The following is a 20,706-nucleotide window of genomic DNA, read 5'->3' as shown; positions in this document are numbered from 1 at the left end:
CAATAGCTAAAACGCTCATAGCTCCGAAAGTATAAGCTTTTATGAAAATTCCTTCAAAATAGTTTCTTAGAATTTTATCCTAACATACCAGAGCCTAAAGTAAGGATTTTCGACTGGGGTGCACTTTTCGTTAAAAGGCGCATTTTCTAAACGGAAAAGGCGCATACATTTAAGGAAAAGGGGGTATATGTTTAAAAAAAGAATATTTTCCAATACACTGAGGTTTCGGTTCTGAAAATACAAAGTCACATTTCTTAACTTCAGAGTGTGTGCCTACCATTTACCATAGCACCACGACTTTAATGCTCTGTAAACGTCGATCGAGCGACTCAAATTTGTGAAATTTGCCTCACAGTCATAAAACCCTGACAATAACACTACGAAAAGTGAAGCTAGAGACAGGGACTAACATAAGGAATCTTATGGAGGTTGGAATTTAGTCTAAAAAGTTATCATTTATTTAAGATCAGAAAAGAGCTGCGAGCGGAGCGAGCGAAAATGTTGCAACATTATTAAATTTTGGTAATGAAAATAATGAAGAATAATAGAGGGTGGTATGGTATCGTATGGATCATGGTGTTATAAAGCTAATGGAAACAACAATTTTACGAAATGAAGTGTCAGTCTGATACTCAGAATTTCGTGTACTACTGTAAGAATGTATAGGTTTTCAAAAATTTACGACAAATGTAGAATATATTAAAACTTATTTCTACACGGTAACATGAATAAATCTAAACTGATCTTCTATTACCGAGCTCCTGAAGTAAAAGTGCAAGAATTATTTTTCCTGTAGATCTCATCCAACTTTCCAAAAAAATTTACAGGATAAGTTCGTGATAAGATCTTCTACCTCGTCGACATTATAACTCGAGTAATTTTCAACCGTAGAAATTTTTGTTTCAACTCGCAATGAGAGTTTTAGTTTTAGATAGATGTACCCACTACCGTTAGATATTTCAAGTTTCGAGTGTGAAAATGTAAGGGTGAGCGCAGCGAACTAGTCTTAATTTTCAGAGAGATATGCTTCCTCAAAAAAACATCATGTACATTATTAGCGATGTAGTGAGAAATTAAGATTTTGCTTCTTTTAAGTACTTTATGTGTCTTAACAATGATATTTGTGTAAGACTTAACATTTATAGATGAGTGAAACATTGGACTTGTCGTCGGATGAAGTGGTCAATGATTCCGTTAAATTTAACTTTGATGTAAAAGCGAGGTAGAACTCCCAATCATTAATTTTCCGTGTTATCTACAATCGGTGTTATCATTTGAATCGTTGTTTGTATTTTTCTCACACTTTGCACTCAATATTTCTGATAATTGTCCAGGTAGTGCGATCCGTCTCTTAATTTTGTTTCTGTTTCAATTTAAAATGTAAAACATAAAAATCTAAGTAATAACTCGGTGATTTGGTCAACAATTTAAAAGCTATTAGCGCAAAAATTTGCGCTACTTTCGTTTTTTAGCAATATCTCTGCTGTTTTTGGTCCAAATCACACAGGTAAAAATGCTAATGATTACCCATCGTTTCAGCTACCTTTGTCTCTCAGAAGTTTTTTCACGAAAATCTCTTGTCTGAGAGATTCAAATCAAAATGTACACAATTAGCGCAAAAATAACGAAAGTGCGCTAATTGTGTACATTTCCACTTGTATCTCTTAGACAAGAGATTTTCGTGAAAAAACTTCTGAGAGACAAAGGTAGCTGAAACGATGGGTAATCATTAGCATTTTTACCTGTGTGATTTGGACCAAAAACAGTAGAGATATTGCCAAAAAACGAAAGTAGCGCAAATTTCTGCGCTTTTGCGCGACCCAACCCTGATTTGAAATAGGCAATCAACATGGTTTTCATTTTTTTTCTGGTCTCAAAAATATTTCTTTTGATGTATTTTTCTAAATATTTTTTTGACAGAAAATAAGAGGCGTCCTCCGATTCGAAGATATAGGCATCAACGTCATATCTACCAGGTCATCAACTGATGCAATTATATTTCGAAGTCAATTTCGTTTTGACTGGAAATTTCTTAGAATTCTTTTGTGCTTTCAGAAAAATGGTTCACTTCAATGATTACATGCTGCCCGATAATTACGACAAAAAAGTTGATTGCAAGTATACCGATAGTGATCTACGCGATCATATTATCGAAAGAAAGTTAGGTGAAGGCAACTTTGGCACTGTTTTTATCGCTCGAATGAGAAAAGACAACAAATTGGTTGCTATTAAGAAAGTTCTAAGAGATACTGGAGAAGCTTACATCGTAAGACTTACGACGTGAATTCCTTTAAATTATTCATTTTTCCGATAGACGTTTTATCGTTTCTGTCTGGTCTGTTCGTAGTTTCGAAATGAGTATCAAAATTTCAAAAAAATACTTCATCCATACCTCATTCAGTACTCCGGATATTTCGAATTGCAAAGGTACTTCAACTTTGTCCTGGAGTATGCTCCAAATGGTACCTTAGAAAGAAGAATGGATGATCGGATTGACTCTCAGAACACTTGGACAGAGACAGACATCGGAAAAATGACTGCCGATGTACTGCTAGGCCTGGAGTACTTACATCACCATAGTTTTGTTCGTCGCGATTTGAAGCCTGATAATATCGTCATCGACTCCAATGATCGCTTGAAACTCACAGACTTTGGGATGGCAAAATATATAGATGTCAGTGGGTATGCGACACTGTATGCATCGCAATTCGACGCCAAATGTTATGCGGCTCCAGAGCTTTTGGAACGGAGAGAATATGATAAATCGGTTGATTTTTGGCCACTCGGCGTGATATTGTATGAAATGTGCACATTTTGGCATCCATTTTTGGATAAGGTAGTTACCACAGTTTACTGAGATATTTTATGTACATTCAAACGAGTCTTCTTCTAGGAACCTGGAACGGCACTGCCACACATACCAAATATTTATTCCAACAAACTACAGTCGATCATATTGGAAATGCTCGAAGTCGATCCGGCTTATCGTTGTCACGAAGGAGACTTAAAAATCGAGGACATCATTAAGGTTCACTATGATGCAGCTATAAGGGGTTTCAATGATTACTGGGCTCGAAAAGTTTTGAACAATGCAGACTCTAGCGTTGAAGAGGAAGATTATTAATGAGGATAACGAAAATCGATCAAAATTTTAAACTTTCACGCCGAGTTTTACTATCGGATCTATTACTTCATTTTGATTTATAAGTGTTTTCATAGATTAATTTCAAGTTTTTTACTTCATTTCTTTGTCATTGCCATTACAAATAAAATTTCTTAGCATCTTACGATTTTCCTTTATTAACAAATTTCACCGCATTTTCATGCAGTTGATGAAGCACCATTCGACATGTTTTTCTTCTGATTTCGTTTTCTTTTCGCATTGAATTTCTTCTCCTTCTTTGCATTCCTAGTTAACTGATTTTCCACTTTCCAACTCTCCGGTAGGTTTTGGCTGTTATGCACATTGGTCTGATTAGTGGTGATAAGCTGCGATTGCAATTGTCCCAACAATCCAGCACTGCCAGTCGGTCTCTAAAGACAATTGTATTAGTTGCTGCGGAGATCAATTCAAAGTATCATTGAAAGCTTACCGCTTTGTTTTTCTCATTGATGGCCTTCAGCGTGTGCAGCTGTTTTTCACGTTTCAACGACGTCTGAAGTTTCTGGACAACTGTCTTGAACTCTTTAACCGACATTTCCTCAATGTTGCTGGTGACTTTAATTTCGTCAAGGTCAGGCTTTCCAGCTTCTTTGATGATTTTCTGGCGAACAAGAGGGATATGTTAGTGACGAATGGCTAGTCGACAACGAATGCAGAGACAAAAAATGAATTTGAAATTCACTCACATTAAGGGTTTTCAACTCATCGTTTGTTGTTAGAGTTATGGCTAAACCGCTTCTTCCAGCTCGAGCTGTAAAATTTACAAATTGAATTTCTCATGACGATTCGATTATAAGTCGTTCCCTTACCTGTTCGTCCAATACGATGAATGTATGTTTTGATGTGACGAGGAACGTTGTACGAAATGACAATGTCGACGCCTTCAATATCAATGCCTCTAGCCAGTGAATCGGAACAAATGAGACCATTTACTTTAGACACTTTGAATTTCTCCAGAACGGATTTTCGAACATTTGGTGGAAGTCCTGACGATAATTCTTCAATCTTCATTTCGGTGCCGAACAACTCTTGCAGGAAAAATGAAAGCCTGTGAAATTGATGTTAAAATATCATCCTTCAAAAGAGAGAATTTAAATTTTCACCTGTGTGCGGTGTCTCCACTATTGGTAAAGCATAAGAACCGATTCCAATTGTTCTCTTTGATCAACGAATACAATGTAAGCGGCTTCAACTTCTCTTCGGTAATGCAGTAGTTTTCAGTGAGTTCAGCCGGTGTCGTGAACTTTCCAACAAAGTCACCTCGAACGTGTGCTCCCTTCGCAATATTGTCATTCATTGAAACCAAATTTCCAACAATCGATGTGAACAATTTCGGCTGGAACAATCGAAGGTCCTGCAGTTTTTCCGGATCCTGGCTAAGTGTCGCTGAAAAGAGCATTTTTTGTGGCTGTTTCATGGCTACGTTGCACAAGTCTCTATAACACAACTGAAACGATTGCCCCGATAGGATACTGTCCGATTCCTCTTTGACGTGACGATCGAGATGATACAACCAATTATTGTGAATTTGCTCCATAATACGGTCCGCTTCATCCATCACCAGAAACTTCAAATGTTTCAATGAGAAACCTTTCGTAGAATGAATGTGTTCTACAAGTCGACCTGTGGTAGCAATGACTATGTCAGCTTTGGAGTAATATTCGTCATCGCATTGAACGACGAGTGAAAATTGTTCCGTTTCGAACGGTACGAATTTGGTCAAAAGGACACACGACAAACGTGTGTTCTCACACAGTTTCTTAAACACTTTCAAAACTTGAACGGCCAATTCATTGACTGGAAGCACGACCAAAGCTCTCACCTTTCTTTCGACACGATTCAATAACATTTGCACGATTGGAATGGCATAGGCCAGGGTTTTACCGGAACCGGTAGGTGCCGATACGCATATATCACGAGGACGAAAAGGAGTCGGCGTTTTATTAACACTCAATATCCACGGTATCACCGCACTTTGTACAGGAAAAAGTTTCGTCATTCCCATTTTTGTCAACGCCTCTTTGATGTCGCTGTTGACGTATGAAAGATCGGCAATTTCAGCTGCTGAATCTGTGGATAAGTCGGTAGATATGATTGTCGGATGTGCTAGCCAGGGAGGTAGCATCATATCAACTTTTGCAGCCATTTCGAACTTGTCATTTCCGAGAACTACGAATGTATCTTTGGGCATTCCAGTCGGCTCTGGTACGTCCACTTCCATTGCTTCCTCAGCTGGCTCCATTTCGACTTCATCGATAATTTGGTCTTCATTTTCAGCCCCTGGTACAGCAACAGTTTCAACTTTATGTTCCAATTGCTTTGACTTCTTCAACAATTTTTTCCGATTCTTTGCAATGTTTTTCTGTAGATTTGCCAAAATTTGATTCTCTCGATCTGGATCGTTTGTGTCCCGTTGATCATCGTATCTGTTGTTGATTGTTATGGCTGATAATTTCTTCAATAGATCGGTATGTTTTGACTGTTGTACTTACCTGGTGACAGCAAATAAATCCATTTTCATAATATTATTTACTATTTTTCTACCTAAAATCCACGAAAACACTGCCTGCCAGTCAACAATCGCATAACCTTACACTGTCAAGCACATGTAATAACAAACTGAAATAATGTTTTCCTTGTGTGTGTGAACGGTGTGAACAGTGATGCCGTTGAATTGCTTTGGATTCAGTGTTACCCACTGTATATAGTGTTATGATGAAAGAGAAAGAAATATTTTGACAAGTACCCCAAGGCAACTTATAATAGCCTGGTCTTCGGTCCTCTCGCTCTCAACGTAACATGTTGAAAGAGAAAGCAATATTTTGATAATTATCCAAGGCAAGTTATAATTATCTAGTCTTCGGTTCTCTCGCTCTGATCGTAACAGTCTATAGATCAACGTTCTGAAAGAACAGGTTAAGACAGCTCTGAGTTGATCACGAAGGCGGTGACACACAAATATTGACAAATAGATGCTTTTTATTGCACAAACTCATTACAGATTGTTTGAAATGTGAGCTTGATAAAAACTTTTTTTTCTTCAAGTTGACATTTCAAACAATCTGTAATGAGTCTGTTCAACAAAATGTGTCTATTTGTCAAAATGTGTGTGTCATCCGCCTTCGTGGGTGTCTTAACCTGTCCTTTCAGAACCTTGGTATAGATGAAGTCCGAGCAACTGTAAACCCGAACACTGACAGCTACACCGTCATCCATAGAGGACCCTAACCATAACTCTGTGATAAAAAATTGTAAGTTGGATTTTGTCCGGATCAACAAAAACATTAAATTTAATAGATTTCCAATGTATAAAATGTATTTTTTTTTGTAAAATGTAAAATTATAATTGTAGCTTGAATGGGGTACCATGGTTTACTGTTATCTTTTACACCACATCACAGCTCTGCTATGACCACATAGTTCTTTCTGTGATAACTAACTCAAACACCATCGTTCAATCTATGTGGTCGGACTAACTACTTTATCAATTTTCATCATTTACATGTTCACCTTGATGTAATATAATAATCCGTCCTAGATACCCTCATGAATTTGCGATGGTGTCAAATGGTGGATAATTTTTATGCGACTGATCTGCAACAACCTCACGTAATTTCTTGTAGATGGACGAGCTTTTGTACTTGATTACGATGTTATCGCTAAGAACCTTCGAAGTTAAAAGAGCGTGGTCGATAAACCTGGAAACATTGTCGCATTCAACCTACATCTTTCTCAAATACATCGATGTGGTCTAGAACGGTATTCGTGTCCAACACCAAATAATGTGGAAAAGGGTAAACCCACAAAACTTACTGGAATTCCAATTTAATTGTGTTTATCTGCACGATCTCTACGCAACAACATCCTCATTGACCTAGTCCAACAATTAAGTAAAGTCATGTCAGAAGTTTCTAGGATTTCTATGAATTTCCGCCCTTACTGGTACATTCGAAATGTATACTATTCTCAATAATTTTTTGTATGGAAACCGACCCGAACCCCTTTCTAATATGTAACCATTTACAGGCGGCAGACGATGTAGTCACTAAATCTGTTACTTCATTTGTTTAAAATATCGACAAAAAATTTTGCATCAATGTTCTCTGGGTGCTGAACGAAAGGGAGCCTTGCATTCGTCAAGGATCTTCGGTAGGCCTGTTCATTTTACAAGAAGAATCCAAAATTTATCTGGAATGGAGTATGGAGTATGGAATGGTCCGGAATGCTAAAATATTGGACCCATACTTTTTTTTAGAATTTAAAAAAATAGTTTAGATGTGGGTAGCTAGGGATTTGTTCAAATGTATGAAAGCGTTGGTTAGAAGAGAGGAGAATGATGGTGTCTACCTTTTTCACTCTCTGTGTAAACGAGCGTCCTGTAGTTAGAAATCGCTCTTCGTAAACACTCTGATGTAGCGCTAAACCATCGCGATATGACAACACTGCGTATTAAATGTCATTAAGAAACGTCGGACATGTTTGTTTGTTAATGACATTCAGTCCATACACCATTCGTTGTTCAGACACGCTCGAAGGAGCTTCTCGAAATTCAAATCGTTTCCCCGTGTAAACTCAATTTATTTTTCTTCTAAAATATGGATGAAGGTGACTACGATAATGACGAGTAAGTACATTACCGATAAAACCGATTAGAAACGACGATAGGACTTTCACTGTATGGCGTCAATTATTTCCTTTGAAATTTTAGAGTTGGAGGAGGAGAAGATTTCGACGACGATGCCGATGATGATAACATAGACGATCAAGATGAGGACGTTGCATTCGAAATAATTTCGGCTGGTCAATCAGGAGGCAGTGTGGCTAAAAACAAAAGAATCACCACAAAATATATGACGAAGTAAGTTGAGACGGAACTAAAATTCGTTCGTTCAAAACTAACTGTTTGTTGTGTACATTCGCAGATATGAACGAGCTAGAGTACTTGGTACACGGGCATTACAGATTGCAATGTGCGCTCCAATTATGGTTGAATTGGATGGCGAAACAGACCCCCTACAGATTGCCATGAAAGAGTTGAAACAGCGCAAAATTCCGATCATAATTCGACGATACTTACCAGACCATTCGTACGAAGACTGGAATATCGATGAACTTATTATTATTGATACGTAGAAATGATGACAAACCACTTGAATTAAATAAATCCTTTATAATTACAGTTCTGTAAATTTCATTTTAACGCTAAATTCGTTTTTATTCTAAATTTCATCATTAGCTCCAGGTGTATCCACCGCTCTCCTTGCTGTAGCACATCCGTTCAATATTCCTGACCGAATCGTTTGAAACGCGACACAAAGCCTCCAATATTGAGTCGGATAAACCACAATCCGAAAGATTTCTTTGTCCAAACACCTGGTCGCTCGTTTGAGAGTTTTCTTTGATTGATTCTGTAAAAATGGGATTAATTATACGAAATTGAAAATGGTCAGGTAGCCTCCCGAAACGTACCTTCGTTCATGACATGAGCGGCTCTACTCAATGACATTGTACTTGGTTGACTAGCCGTACTTATGCTGAATACATCCTTTGTTTCCCGTAAAAGATTGCACAGATATTGCATTATGTGTGGCAATACAACACCTTTCAGTTCGAGACTAAAATAGTCTTTATTTTCCAGACGAACCTTTCCTGTGTTCACGTCCACATTACGTAATGTCGCTCCCCGAAATGCTACCGGAGCTAAAATCATAAAAAAGTTAAAAATTTGAAATCTCTGAATATTGTCCAGTTTTATACCTAGTAGAGTAGGTGGGATACCGGCCAGTTTGCCAACTGTTGCCGTCGTACTCTTTGCGTTCAACAAAAAATTGAACAAAGCCTGACACTCAACACCTTCGAACAGAGCAATCGACTGGTCACTGTAATCTTCTTTGCATTCATCGTTTTGCTTAATCCGAGTGTGAATTGTACGAATTTTCTTAATTTCTGCAGCATCGACGCCCATACTGGCCAACCATTCCTCTTGATTGTCATCGTCAAAATTATCGTCGTCTAACTCGTCTACACATCCGCTGTCCTGAGTTGTTGCCTCAGACAAATTCGAAATCTGATCGCTCTGATTCCGTATGTCTGGATTCGATTTGTTGATATTGTCGGCGGATACCTTCAACGGCAATGTAAATTCGATGCCTTCTTGTTTCAAAGCGGCTCGAAATCCACTTGTCGTCGGAGTCAACAATGCATGAGTTTCGACACGACCCCCAATTCCAGCAGCACGGAATAGAACCGTAAATCCGTTCGCGCAACAGTAAAAGTATGGACAATGACGTGCACGTAGTAACTGGAAAAGTGACTGGAAACTCTCACGCCAGTCCTTGTTCAATGCAGAACGCTCAGTATCGCCAAGCGTGCAAGCTGTATTCGATTTAGCATTTCTGGGAAACAATGTCAGCCAAGGTATATTCGGATGTTGCCAATACAAAGTACCGTGATGGAAACGAGCACCTGGCGATATATCCAACCCAATCGATGCAGTTTTAGGATCCACACAACGAACAAAGCTGAAATTGATACTCTTCACTTAGACGGTCCTTCTTATCTGATTTAATATAACAATCACGTTAATACCTTGTAACACCACTCGCGCTGCTTATTTTCAATCCATTTCCTTGGATTGTGGTCGGACAGAGTATTCGCAATTTCGTCTTCAATGACCAATCGACTGGAACGTATTTTGTGGGTACTTGGCGGTCAGCGATCTCTTCAATTTCATTAGTATTCGTGAAAGTGAATAGCGACGGATTAAGATCGTCTGACTTTCTAGAATTGCTTGCGTATTGTGAAATTGGTGTCACTCCAGCTATTTGGCAAGGTTCTGCGCGACTCGACTCTTTCATTAGCGAAAATATTGATTCGCTTGACTCATACGAAATAGGTGAAACCTTCGGTTTCTTCGATCCGATACTACTGCGTTTACTGCAAAACGAAATTTCTATTAGTCGTATAACGCCTCTTAATTCGCTTAAAGAAATTCTTACTCAATGAATGGATTTTTCCTTTTGTTGCTGGAGTATGTTTCAGCCGCTGTGACTATGTCAGCACCCGGAGTACGTACGGTACGCAGTTGTAATGCTTTTTGCTTTTGTTTATTTCTATGCAAGCGCATCACCTGAACAATTTCTCGTCTCATCATTAAATTCGATTAAAATTCTGATTTCACCTACCTCATCGGGAGTTTTCCAATTAAAGTCTGCCATAACGGTTGGTTTACACTAATCGATTTATTTAATAAATTTAATAATTTTCGTCAAATTTGATATTTACGCAGTGCCTCAGTCACTATGGGGTTATGTTGAGATGGCAGTTAAAAATAACAATGAGCATATGTTGCCCTGTCAAAAAATTATTCCGCGGCTGTTTAGTTCGTAAATTTTTATATTTCTATCGTGAGGCGCTGTATTTATCGAGGGTAATTTAAAAAAAAAACGAAAAGGTTGTCGGTTCCGGGAGTTACTTGTAAATGTGTATAACTGAATAGTTTTTTGAAGATCACTGAGACTATATGTGAAGTTTCGGTAAATTCAGAAAATTAAATTAAGAGTCAATTCTCCAAAACTTCGAACAACTTAAAAACTAGCCATCAGCGATTTTCGGCGGGTACACAGTAATCGATTCAGATGATCCTCCTGAGTCATTTGCAACAACAAAAAATCCTCGAAATAATTATGTTTTCACGACGGAAATCATGAAAAAATGTACTGCGCTAGGGTGACCAAAGCAGTTTTGGTTGCATACCACCAAGAATACGTAACGCATTTATCTGATTTATCTAATTTATTATGGTCATTGGCAGAGGTGTTGACGCCGCATAAGCTGGCCTTTAAAACATTTCGAAATTTTTCGTGTTTGTGGTGCAGTAGCTATTTTAGGGGGGAAAAATTCCAGAGTGTTTTCGAAAAGTTACAACGATAGACTTGGAAGATATGGGTATCGTTGGGTAGGTAGTGACCTCTACTATCCATGACACCATAAACCTACCGCGGCACGACTTTCGTTGAGCATCAATTTGGATTGAAGTGTACTAACACAAAAATTCTCTATAATTTCGTTTTTATTCGCCTATATTTCAATTTTTCTGACGTATGAGACAATTTTAAATCAAGGCTGTAGTTACTGCCACCTTACGCTTCGAGAAATTTCGTTTGGGGCCTATAAAATTTGAAACAATACCAACTGATTCAATTGTGTCATATGTTCCTCGGGTATCTCCCGACTTCCCAGTACGGCCAGTGCGGCACTGTATCAAGTGTTTACTAGCATAGGGTACAGTTCGGGTGAGAATATAGATATTTTCTCCACTATGGCGAGGCGGAAATGTCAACAGACGAAGCCTATTGAGGAGAGAAAATAAGGTTAAATCACACCGTAGGAATAAAAATAATGTTATCCAATTGCGAAGTTGAATTCAAACATTTTATTCTTCTTCAATTAAAACCAAATTCTTAATTTTTTTTTCAGATCTCCAAAGGGAAACCGTTAAACCGTTAAAAAATATGCAAAACATCCTTTGGAAATAACTTCCAAATAATCCAGATATTAAAATTGGTTGAGAATTACTCAAGTTATTGTGTCAAAAAGAAGACATAAAAAATCTCTTGTGAATAACTCTCAGATCAAAAGACCGAGTTCTTCAAATTCGGTTGAGAATTACTCAAGTTATCGGGCCTGCAAGTGTTTCGGACATTTCATTATTTTACATTTTTTTACAAAATTTGTATACATTTTGTGTATAGTTTAGTGTGTTTTCTGACGTAGGACCCTTGTCTACGATTTTCCCCAAGCTGATATGCCTGCTGATATGAAAGGCTTTTTCGAGCCTGGTTGTTAAGAACTTTTGTTGCATTTATGTGAAACAAATGGACATCCGAACATTATTTCTAATCTTTGTTACTTGATTTTTAAAGTAAAAAATGTTTTCGTTTGTTTTTTATTAAATTGAATTTATGGTTTTTAAATCACATTATACATATGGGTATGATGGATTCAGATATGCAGCAATATGAACTCAATCGTCGTTGAATTTGATATCACTGACTTTTTTAGTATTTTACGGGTGACTCCCTTCGAAAAACCAATTTTGCGGCAGGTTTTCAGACGTAATAAATCGTGCGAAATTTTCGAACTGCCTCTCCATTAAATCTACTGTTGCTGGACCGCTAAGCTCTCCTATATTTGTAGGCATAATATGAGAGGCAAGTTGATCAACCGGCAACGCTGCGAAGGTATCTGCACGTTTCTTCAATGTGGAAACATTTTTGTAACGCGTGAAACATTTTTTTGTGAAAAATATATTTTTGACAAGTGAAAATATTTTCGAAAGAAAAATTTTCTTACGACGAGTGTAAAAATTTGTTTGGGATTTTTGGCGCGTCAAACATTTTCAACATGTGAAAATATTTTTGGCGGAAATTTTCGTGGAACAACTCAAGATTTTGTTGAGTTGAGATTGAGACCGTAAAGGCGTTTTGTTGGTTCTTAGGGAATTCATCCTTTTACGAAATGGAATGTAAATGCGTTTAGTTCATTCCTAGGGAATTCATCCTTTTACAAAATGTAATATTTTGTCATTAAAATAATAATCCCAAGCAAAACCGGGTACTACACTAGTACCTTATAAGTCAGGTCGAGCTATGAGTTTTAATGTATATTTGCACAACATACCGAATCTTAGACTAAATTCTATTTAGTCTATGTTCCGAACAACTTCCAGTTGGTGTTGGTGTCATAGTAGTACACGGCAGGGCTATATTAATACGGAATGCCCTGTCGATACTTTTTTAAAGTATAGTGAATACCAACATTGATACGACTGTATGACGTCATGACGGGAGTAAAAGACACTTGATTTGCAAATAATTTTTTAATGAAAATAATTTTTTTTAAATTTGTCTAACAAATTCATCAGCGACTCGTGTTGCACGAACAAGTTAATCATATTAAGTAGAATCAAAAGAATTCTGTTAGTTTTTCAATCAAATCACTCTTAATCATCAACCAAACTACCAAAAATAACAAAAAAAAAATAATTGCAATAAATTAGAAAATAAAAGACTTAGAGTGAATGGCTGAAATTGATGGAATGAAACATTCTAATTTCTAACACAAAAAAGGTACTCTAAATTGAACTCTGTACGTTTGAACACACGCCCCAAAGAAAAATATTACCAAAAGACAGGAAACAAATTCATCCTTTGTTTTAAACGCATTGCTATCTTCTACGGTCTTTCTGTTTCGGCGATACAATTTTCCATGCTTTCGGCGGTAGTTTTTGTAGCGTTCTGATTTTACTCTTACCCCAGAAATACCATAACAATGCGTACACAAGACAAATGCCACACTCGAGGTAGTAACCATCAATTGATATAGTACATTTGCCGCCGTCCGATTCGCATACCTGAAATGAGTCAATAATACGATTTTAAGAATAAAAAATAATTGTTGTGGTGTTCTTCTTCATTGGTGTACCTCTTTCTCCGATTTATCGGAGCAAAGATTATCTTCAATTACATCGCACTTCCTCCAAGTTAACACATCAACCAACCATAATACTACAGTGGAAGGCCAATTACCTCCTAGGTTACATAATGTATTCAATAATGTCATGTATGTGCCACCAACCGCTGGGTCACTGTAAAAATGATGAATTGTTTAAGAATAAATTAGGCAAGGTCTATGTACTACAAGAATCGGGAAAATGTGGAATTAGTATGTTACATTGGATACCAGGGCCTACTTTTTAGAAACTTTTAGAGAAAATCGAGAAATTCAAGAAACTTTGAGAAATTCAAGAAACTTCTAGAAATTCAAGAAACTTCTAGAAATTCAAGAAATTTCGAGAAATATTTCTTGAATTTCTCAAAGTTTCTTGAATTTCTCGAATTCGAGAAATTTCAAGAAATTCCAGAAAATTCAAGAAATTCGGGAAACTTCGAGAAATTCAAGAAATTTCAAGAAATTAATTTCTCGAGTTTCTTGAAGTTTCTCGAATTTCTCGAATTCGAGAAATTTTAAGAAATTCGAGAAAATTCGAGAAATTTCAAGAAATTCAAGAAATTAGTTTCCAAAAAGTAGGCCCTGTTGGATACTGCGAAGTAATTCATCACATGGGGTAATAGTTTTGTGAAATGCACACTCCCATAAGTGTTTTTAAGCAGGGTTCCGGCATAACGTTATTTTTAACGTTATTTTTTGTTACGTGGACGTAACGTTACAAAAACGATTCAAATGTAACGTTATTATCATAACGAAAAATTTTATGGTATATTTGTTACAGTTACACAATCTAAACCGGTTTTTGCTAACGAAATGTTTTTCGGTACATCTCGTAACGTTACAAGAAAACGTAAATTTTTCCGGTACATCTCGTAACGTTACAAGATAACGAAATTACTTCCGTTATATTGCGTAACGTTACCATGAAACGATTTTTTTTCGAGAAATGAAATAACGTTAAGACAATCAACTGTACCAATACAGTATCTTGGAAATTATAGTAAATTACAGTAATAACATGGTCTAAAGAGAAGTTTATACAGATTTTTTCTCTCGTAAATGTTTTTCTTATTGAACTTTGAAGTAATTTAATTATAAAACGGAGCATTTCTCATGAGATTTTTTTATTTTTATAATTTACAGCTGCGGAAACCGCAACGTTTTTAACACCAATTCTTTGTTATTTCTGTAACGTTACAATCTTTGCAAAATCGATTTCGTCTCTCTTTGTAACGTTAAGCCATACCGCAAATAAATTCGTTTTATTTCTTAACGTTAAGCCATACCGAAAAAAATTTCGTTTTACTTCGTAACGTTAAGCCATACCGGAAAATATTTCGTTTATCTTGGTAACGTTAAGTTATACCGGAAAAATTTTTTCGTTACACCAATTTCGTTATGAACTGTACCGAAAAAGCAAAAGTTCTAATGCAAACCGTTACGAAGTTAAACTTTTATGATAAAGTTTTAACGTTAAGGAACCCTGTTTTTAAGGAATAAGTCGTTTCGACGAGTGTAGATTTTGTATATCCGAGCCAAAGGCCAGATATACAACTACACTTGTCGAAAAACGGTCATCGAACCAACTTGCTCATAAACACACGAGTGAGTTTACCAGTATCACGAAATTGTTTCCGAAGTAATGAAGTGGCAGCATCCAATGTAGTCTGATTTACTACCTGCCTCATGCGAAAGTTAATTTCCACAAAAGAAAATGAAAGAAATTAACCGAAAACAGTCCACATGTAATGGATGCCAAAATGCTATGTAATGGTCAACTTTCGCATAGGGCAGGCAGTAAAGATTTTTACTTTGATAAAGCAACGTTGTCGCATTGATGATAATTCACAAAAACAGTAAACTCGATCAATTTACGCAATCACTTATAATCACCACAAGCAATCGCGAAGATAAAGAATCGAACACACGATAGCTTTACTTACCTAATTTTAGCAAAGAATGCCATTGCTGCTACAAACATCGAATACAGACACACTTGATAAAATCCATAATTAATCACAAGCATCACATAGTAGTATGTCGGCACTTCACCGGTACTGGTTAGAGCAAACGGCGTTAACCACACAATAATTGATGCAATCAGTCCGAAAACGATGCGATACGGATACGCTTTCAAAAAGACTTCCATCGGTTTGGGTCCCGTTGTATATCTGCTTATAATTAGTGGCAAAATTATCTGTAGTGGAACCAACGGAATGACCAATAGAGCTAATTTATCTTTGGGAACTCCAGCATCGACTAATTTTAAAGATGTGACGGCATCGCATGCTGCAAAGCCTAAAAATGTGTGAGAAAAATGGAGTCGTAAAATAGAGAGCTTTATACCAGGTCTATAACTTGAAATTTACCAGCTTTGACAGTCAGCAACACAGCCGCTAAAATCATTATTGGTTTCATCAAGATAATTCTGAGCAAAAGGTGATACGTTTCCTTGATATTTAGCTGTTTTTCCACATCTCCAGTTTCATTTATTGTCACCACGGTTGATTCACGTTTCAATAGAGCCACGAGCGAAGTCGTAGCCAAAAAACACAATCCCCAAAACCATAGAAAACCTTCAGAGATGAACGCAACGAATTTAGAACTTTCTTTGCAGGTCATAATATGTAAATGTAACCTGGTAATGTAATTAGACCATCGTCGACCGGTGTAGTCCTGATGTATTTGTTACAAAAATCGGCCGATTCTAATGCTATGAACACTACATATCCTAGGAAATATCCAGCAGTTTGACCAACGCTGTTGCAGGTACTGGCGTGACCGACATTGCAACGTTTCAACATAGTTAACGCCCAGCCGTCCACAGCAATGTCTTGTGTAGCTGCCAAAAAATTTAGCATAAAAAATATACCAGTGAGGATCGGTATGTTTGGGGGAGCGCCTTCGCCACCCAACCATTGATTGACATGCATCGACAGCACCAGCATGAATATACCAATCAAATACTGAGTTCTAAGCAGTAAGATTCAAGGTGTCAGTGATTTAAGTGTGTTTGAATCATAAAACTTTAGTAAACTTACGGAATGAGCCAAGATTTTCGCCTCCCGAACGCTGACCAATACCAAGAGTCGACAATTGGAGCCCATAGCAATTTTAAGCTAAACGGCCAGTAAGCAAAGCTAAATTCTGCCTGATCCTACAATATGGAATAGAAGGCCAATTTAGCCATAAAATTCGATTGGTTGATAATGCGATTTGGATCGATTAAACTTCATGACCTTTCAAGACCCTTTGATCCAAATCAATCGCAATCACTAATTTTGATCTGCTCTGAAGTAATACCTTGTAACTGGCTCCTCTATTCTGTAGAAGCATTGGAATCGCTGCTGCCAATCCGAGCGGAACGCCCTGAAGTAGATACAAGAAAAATAAGATCGCAATATTTCCGCGATCTCCACGAATGTCTGTTCCATCGTGCACATCTTTTTTGTCTGGCAAAAGCGATTCACTAATCAGTGCTTCCTGGTCATCTTCGTTTGGTGATTTTCGTTCAACATGCTTTCGTTTATTCATGATAACTTATTGGACGACGAAGCGAAAAGTGGCATGGATTTGATATTTAAAAAACCTAATTTTAACTAAATCGCAACGGGAGACAGTAATCTTAATTTTAATTCACGAATGGCAAAGCGTTAGATTTCGTTTCGTTGCCAAAATATTTTAATTATAAAACTAAAAGACACGTCAATGTATCAACAACTTGCACGAAACTTTTGTTTTGACGTTTCTTCTGACGTTGCTGCTAGCACTGGAACAGTGATGCTGTTCGTGTCATCATTAATTTATTTTTGGTCTACGCTATCCGCTTATTTTCACTATTTTAGTTTCATACTTTAGGTGGAAGTGAGGTCACAAAGACTGGCATGTACTTGGTAAAAGTAAGAGGATAGCCACATTATTGTTACGTTTATTTCATTGGGCAGAGTTCAATAGACATCACAGTTTTGGTAAACAGAACATTGCAAGCAATTGACTTTTGAGTATATGTCAACACTGGTTTAAGTCGTGTCAACACAAAAACAGACTTTTCATCAGGACTTTTCTTGCATTTTATCCGCATTAAAAATGGTCCGATCTGTGTTTGCCGATACCTCAATCGAAAAGTATTTGGATAATCTAATTGAACACAATGAATTCTCTTACGGAATTATCATCGGTCAGGTAGGGACTCTACGAATAGTGTCCGTAAAAACATAATTGAACAAGATGTTCTACAGGCAACACGACAAGGAAAGGATTCTGTCATACACCTAGCTAAAACGTCGGAAGGCTTACCAAATGATAATTCAGATGATTCATCAAAGGATTCGACAGTGCAACAGTTGGAAGTCGTAAATGTCAAAGGCATTAATTCCGAGGTGTTAGTTGATCATGCATTGAGTGTTTTGCGAATGATACCCGGAAGTTTTTTCGTGCTTGGAATTTTTGTTGCATCGCCACAAAACGTCTTTGACAATTCAGAGGACTTTAAACATTTGAAGACAGTACTACAGCAGTTGGTTGAGTAAGTACATCATTTTCAAAATACCTATTGGCGAAGAGTGGGCATCAGTGTTGTATATGCATCGATTTCAGAGTTCTAAAAACTGAGAACACCAACAATTATGGCTGCAGTGATGAATTCGATGGCGGAGAAAAACTCATTTTTCACTATGCTGGAAAACGTTCGTCCACTTGTAAAACCACCAATGTCTATGACCTCAGTAAATCTGGTGGTGGTAAACCAGTCGATTGGAAATTTCAAGATAAAGCAACGCAATGGCAAGAATTCGAAACTATCTACGATATGGACGATATTTATAACTTGCAGAAGTCCGCTGATGCAACCTACGATATTGAGGAGAACTTTGATGTGAGTTTCCATTTATTGTGTTTTTCGATTACCAGCTTCAAGTTTCGTTCATTTATTTATAGGTAGCCCTGAAGAGCATACAAACAAAGTTAAACGCAAGCGTTGTATTCCTGGATGGAGAAGAACCGGTGACCAATCCAACCGACAGTGTTGAGCAATTCCTGAAGCAAAAGAAAAGTCGAGACAAAGACGTAAACACATCCACCGTGCACGGCAGCATTTACTACTTATGTGTAAGCTGCACGATCACACTATTCGATGTGAATTCACAATCAATTTTAAAACAATTTGCATTTGACCAGGATAAAATTGACGATAACGATCGAGTCATTAAATACAATGGCACTGCTAACTATTCTGGCATAGTATGCTCCAAAGTGTGGGTGGCCGGTAAGCAACCAATTGAAGATGTGGAAAAGTTTATCAAAATCGACATCTTGAGATCGGTAACTAGTCGACTGCGTATGTATGTCGATGCACATCATCAATCTGGTCAGTTTACACTCGTTAGTGAGCCACCTCGTCGAGTGTTCTTCAAACTTAAATCTTCGCCGGTCATGTTTTCCGATTATTTATTCCGTGGCGAAAGTCATGATACGATTATTACACAAGCACAGACTCACATGGACATTCATTTGGATAAACAGAATATTGTCGATGATATTGAGACTATGTCTGGTAAGAATTTGAATTGAAAGATACCAGAAAATTGTGCGATTAACTCACGGTGAAATTGTTTTTCAGATGAAATTTGTTATGAGGAAGACATACCCGTTGAAAATGTTGGTAAGAAACCTACTACTACGCCCAAAAAATCAAACAATCGTGTAATTTATGCAATGGGTATAATGTGTGCAGTCGGAATTTTACTTATTTCTGTTGGAGTTCATGTGCTACTGAATTCAGATAATGAAGAAAATTAAGAATAAAGGAACTTTTGCATGGAAAAACGATTGGACTATTGTGATGTAAATGACTCTCTATATTCATAAATCCGATCGCTTAGTATTTTATGCGAAACTCTTCATGATATGAGTTGAAACCGAGGTTGAAATATTTCGTTCGCTAAAAATTGTGTTCTTAATCGGGTACGAGTTCGTGGAAGGGGGATGTGAGTATTATCCTCAGTATGTTCAATGCGAAAAGTTCTGAGTAGCTCAATGATCTGTGTATATTCAGCAAAACGGACTGATGGTAAGGAGGAATCTCGAGCCTGCGTTACATAAAAGTTGAAAAGTCTCGTTTTCGTGTGTTTATTGACATCGGCTTCGCCTCGGATCAACAAAATTCACACCAAAAACTCTACTTTTCATCTTTTTATCCCTAGTCATGTAAAATACTATTTCCTTTTACAGAATGTCATATTGTGAATCACTCCTGCGCGAGATCTCTAACAATCAAATTTGAGGTGATAGATTGGGTATCTTTCTGTTGAAAATCTCAGATTTATTGTTTTGTATACAATCGTTTTCTTACCAAACATAAAGTCACTGAAAGGGTTAAGTTTTTTTGGGATTGTACTTCCATCTCGAAGCGTATGAATAACGATATTATCAATATTTTTCCAAAGTCAATCTGCGAATAGATATGTCAAAAATCATCCAGATACCATCAATGGAACTAAAGTCTACGTTCATTGGATACCATAACCTCGAAAGTATTTCATTCATTATTACATTGAACGGCTGCTCAAACACAAAATTTACCTCGAAAATAGTTGAGTCGGTCTCTGTGGATGACACCGGATATTTTCGTAAACGTCCATGTTCGGTTGTATGTAAACGTAACTCGGAATACAACCTACAGAGTGTTTTGAGAGGACGGATCCATCTCAATAGCAATATCCCCGCTGGCCGGCTCAATGTAAACAACTGTCACTCAATCTGGGATAGGTTTCTTCCAAGGTCGTTCAAAATGTCAATCGTCATCCACATAGAAACCAACACAACCTCACTTTGAAGTTTTAACGAACAAATTTGTTTTAGGATGATGGTCGATTGTTTTCGGCCTGTCAAAATTCGTTTTTACCATACGATTGAAGAGACCTATATTTCATTGAGAAATCTGCGTATTTTATTCTCATATGTGGTGGGGATAATGGTTTACAGAGATTTCACCGTGTATGAGAATATCATGATAGAAAAAGAGAAAACCGATT

At 37.2% G+C, this 20,706-nt stretch overlaps 6 protein-coding genes across 7 annotated transcripts; 3 read left to right on the top strand and 3 right to left on the bottom strand.

Moving 5' to 3' along the window:
• The first annotated feature begins 1,961 nt into the window (after positions 1–1,961).
• On the top strand, positions 1,962–3,202 carry LOC119081578 (putative serine/threonine-protein kinase PRKY). The gene is made up of 4 exons (XM_037190612.1): positions 1,962–1,976; positions 2,056–2,266; positions 2,348–2,836; positions 2,894–3,202. The coding sequence occupies exons 2-4, from the start codon at positions 2,060–2,062 to the stop codon at positions 3,122–3,124; spliced, it is 927 nt and encodes a 308-aa protein (XP_037046507.1). The 5' UTR covers positions 1,962–1,976; positions 2,056–2,059; the 3' UTR covers positions 3,125–3,202.
• A 28-nt stretch (positions 3,203–3,230) lies between these two features.
• Positions 3,231–5,818, bottom strand: LOC119081577 (probable ATP-dependent RNA helicase Dbp73D). The gene is made up of 6 exons (XM_037190611.1): positions 5,656–5,818; positions 4,267–5,589; positions 3,973–4,211; positions 3,850–3,914; positions 3,594–3,764; positions 3,231–3,534 (listed from the first exon to the last, which is right to left on the bottom strand). Exons 1-6 carry the CDS (start codon positions 5,682–5,684, stop codon positions 3,322–3,324), a joined length of 2,040 nt encoding a protein of 679 aa, XP_037046506.1. The 5' UTR covers positions 5,685–5,818; the 3' UTR covers positions 3,231–3,321.
• Positions 5,819–7,591: 1,773 nt separating this feature from the next.
• LOC119081575 (DNA-directed RNA polymerases I, II, and III subunit RPABC2) lies at positions 7,592–8,342 on the top strand. The gene is made up of 3 exons (XM_037190610.1): positions 7,592–7,787; positions 7,872–8,021; positions 8,086–8,342. The coding sequence occupies exons 1-3, from the start codon at positions 7,759–7,761 to the stop codon at positions 8,294–8,296; spliced, it is 390 nt and encodes a 129-aa protein (XP_037046505.1). The 5' UTR covers positions 7,592–7,758; the 3' UTR covers positions 8,297–8,342.
• On the bottom strand, positions 8,314–10,506 carry LOC119081574 (protein downstream neighbor of son homolog). The gene is made up of 6 exons (XM_037190609.1): positions 10,348–10,506; positions 10,162–10,292; positions 9,752–10,099; positions 8,921–9,684; positions 8,633–8,863; positions 8,314–8,571 (listed from the first exon to the last, which is right to left on the bottom strand). Exons 1-6 carry the CDS (start codon positions 10,378–10,380, stop codon positions 8,396–8,398), a joined length of 1,683 nt encoding a protein of 560 aa, XP_037046504.1. The 5' UTR covers positions 10,381–10,506; the 3' UTR covers positions 8,314–8,395.
• A 2,525-nt stretch (positions 10,507–13,031) lies between these two features.
• LOC119081573 (acetyl-coenzyme A transporter 1) lies at positions 13,032–17,421 on the bottom strand. Its single transcript, XM_037190608.1, has 7 exons — positions 16,979–17,421; positions 16,717–16,832; positions 16,314–16,648; positions 16,045–16,251; positions 15,619–15,973; positions 13,649–13,811; positions 13,032–13,577 (listed from the first exon to the last, which is right to left on the bottom strand). The coding sequence occupies exons 1-7, from the start codon at positions 17,207–17,209 to the stop codon at positions 13,392–13,394; spliced, it is 1,593 nt and encodes a 530-aa protein (XP_037046503.1). The 5' UTR covers positions 17,210–17,421; the 3' UTR covers positions 13,032–13,391.
• Positions 17,422–17,643: 222 nt separating this feature from the next.
• Positions 17,644–19,521, top strand: LOC119081572 (protein odr-4 homolog). 2 transcript variants are annotated; one of them, XM_037190607.1, is made up of 6 exons: positions 17,644–17,857; positions 17,914–18,200; positions 18,272–18,548; positions 18,611–18,781; positions 18,851–19,226; positions 19,293–19,521. In XM_037190607.1, exons 1-6 carry the CDS (start codon positions 17,762–17,764, stop codon positions 19,469–19,471), a joined length of 1,386 nt encoding a protein of 461 aa, XP_037046502.1. In that variant the 5' UTR covers positions 17,644–17,761; the 3' UTR covers positions 19,472–19,521. The 2 variants fall into 2 exon arrangements, with proteins under 2 accessions (XP_037046502.1, XP_037046501.1); XM_037190606.1 differs by having other exon boundaries at positions 17,664–17,857; positions 18,611–19,226.
• The last annotated feature ends 1,185 nt before the right edge of the window (positions 19,522–20,706 follow it).

This window comes from Bradysia coprophila, unplaced genomic scaffold (genome assembly GCF_014529535.1).
Source record: "Bradysia coprophila strain Holo2 unplaced genomic scaffold, BU_Bcop_v1 contig_358, whole genome shotgun sequence".
NCBI lineage: Eukaryota > Metazoa > Arthropoda > Insecta > Diptera > Sciaridae > Bradysia > Bradysia coprophila.
The sequence above is the reverse complement of the archived record's forward strand: the minus strand, read 5'-3'. Positions and strand labels throughout refer to the sequence as shown.

Excerpts from the sequence above, each read along its gene's own strand:
- LOC119081578 (XM_037190612.1), top strand. The coding sequence starts at position 2,060 with ATGGTTCACTTCAATGATTACATGCTGCCCGATAATTACGACAAAAAA. Across the intron at positions 2,267-2,347 it reads ATACTGGAGAAGCTTACATC|TTTCGAAATGAGTATCAAAA; the intron begins GTAAGACTTACG and ends GTCTGTTCGTAG. Across the intron at positions 2,837-2,893 it reads GGCATCCATTTTTGGATAAG|GAACCTGGAACGGCACTGCC; the intron begins GTAGTTACCACA and ends GTCTTCTTCTAG.
- LOC119081577 (XM_037190611.1), bottom strand. The coding sequence starts at position 5,684 with ATGAAAATGGATTTATTTGCTGTCACCAG. Across the intron at positions 4,212-4,266 it reads AGTGGAGACACCGCACACAG|GCTTTCATTTTTCCTGCAAG; the intron begins GTGAAAATTTAA and ends TCAATTTCACAG. Across the intron at positions 3,915-3,972 it reads TCATCGTATTGGACGAACAG|CTCGAGCTGGAAGAAGCGGT; the intron begins GTAAGGGAACGA and ends TAAATTTTACAG.
- LOC119081575 (XM_037190610.1), top strand. The coding sequence starts at position 7,759 with ATGGATGAAGGTGACTACGATAATGACGA. Across the intron at positions 7,788-7,871 it reads GGTGACTACGATAATGACGA|AGTTGGAGGAGGAGAAGATT; the intron begins GTAAGTACATTA and ends TTGAAATTTTAG. Across the intron at positions 8,022-8,085 it reads ACCACAAAATATATGACGAA|ATATGAACGAGCTAGAGTAC; the intron begins GTAAGTTGAGAC and ends GTACATTCGCAG.
- LOC119081574 (XM_037190609.1), bottom strand. The coding sequence starts at position 10,380 with ATGGCAGACTTTAATTGGAAAACTCCCGATGAG. Across the intron at positions 10,293-10,347 it reads ATTGGAAAACTCCCGATGAG|GTGATGCGCTTGCATAGAAA; the intron begins GTAGGTGAAATC and ends GAAATTGTTCAG. Across the intron at positions 8,864-8,920 it reads TATCCCACCTACTCTACTAG|CTCCGGTAGCATTTCGGGGA; the intron begins GTATAAAACTGG and ends TTATGATTTTAG.
- LOC119081573 (XM_037190608.1), bottom strand. The coding sequence starts at position 17,209 with ATGAATAAACGAAAGCATGTTGAACGAAAATCACCAAACGAAGATGAC. Across the intron at positions 16,833-16,978 it reads ATAGAGGAGCCAGTTACAAG|GATCAGGCAGAATTTAGCTT; the intron begins GTATTACTTCAG and ends TCCATATTGTAG. Across the intron at positions 13,812-15,618 it reads GCATTCTTTGCTAAAATTAG|TGACCCAGCGGTTGGTGGCA; the intron begins GTAAGTAAAGCT and ends TCATTTTTACAG.
- LOC119081572 (XM_037190606.1), top strand. The coding sequence starts at position 17,762 with ATGGTCCGATCTGTGTTTGCCGATACCTCAATCGAAAAGTATTTGGAT. Across the intron at positions 17,858-17,913 it reads ACGGAATTATCATCGGTCAG|GCAACACGACAAGGAAAGGA; the intron begins GTAGGGACTCTA and ends GATGTTCTACAG. Across the intron at positions 18,201-18,271 it reads GTACTACAGCAGTTGGTTGA|AGTTCTAAAAACTGAGAACA; the intron begins GTAAGTACATCA and ends CATCGATTTCAG.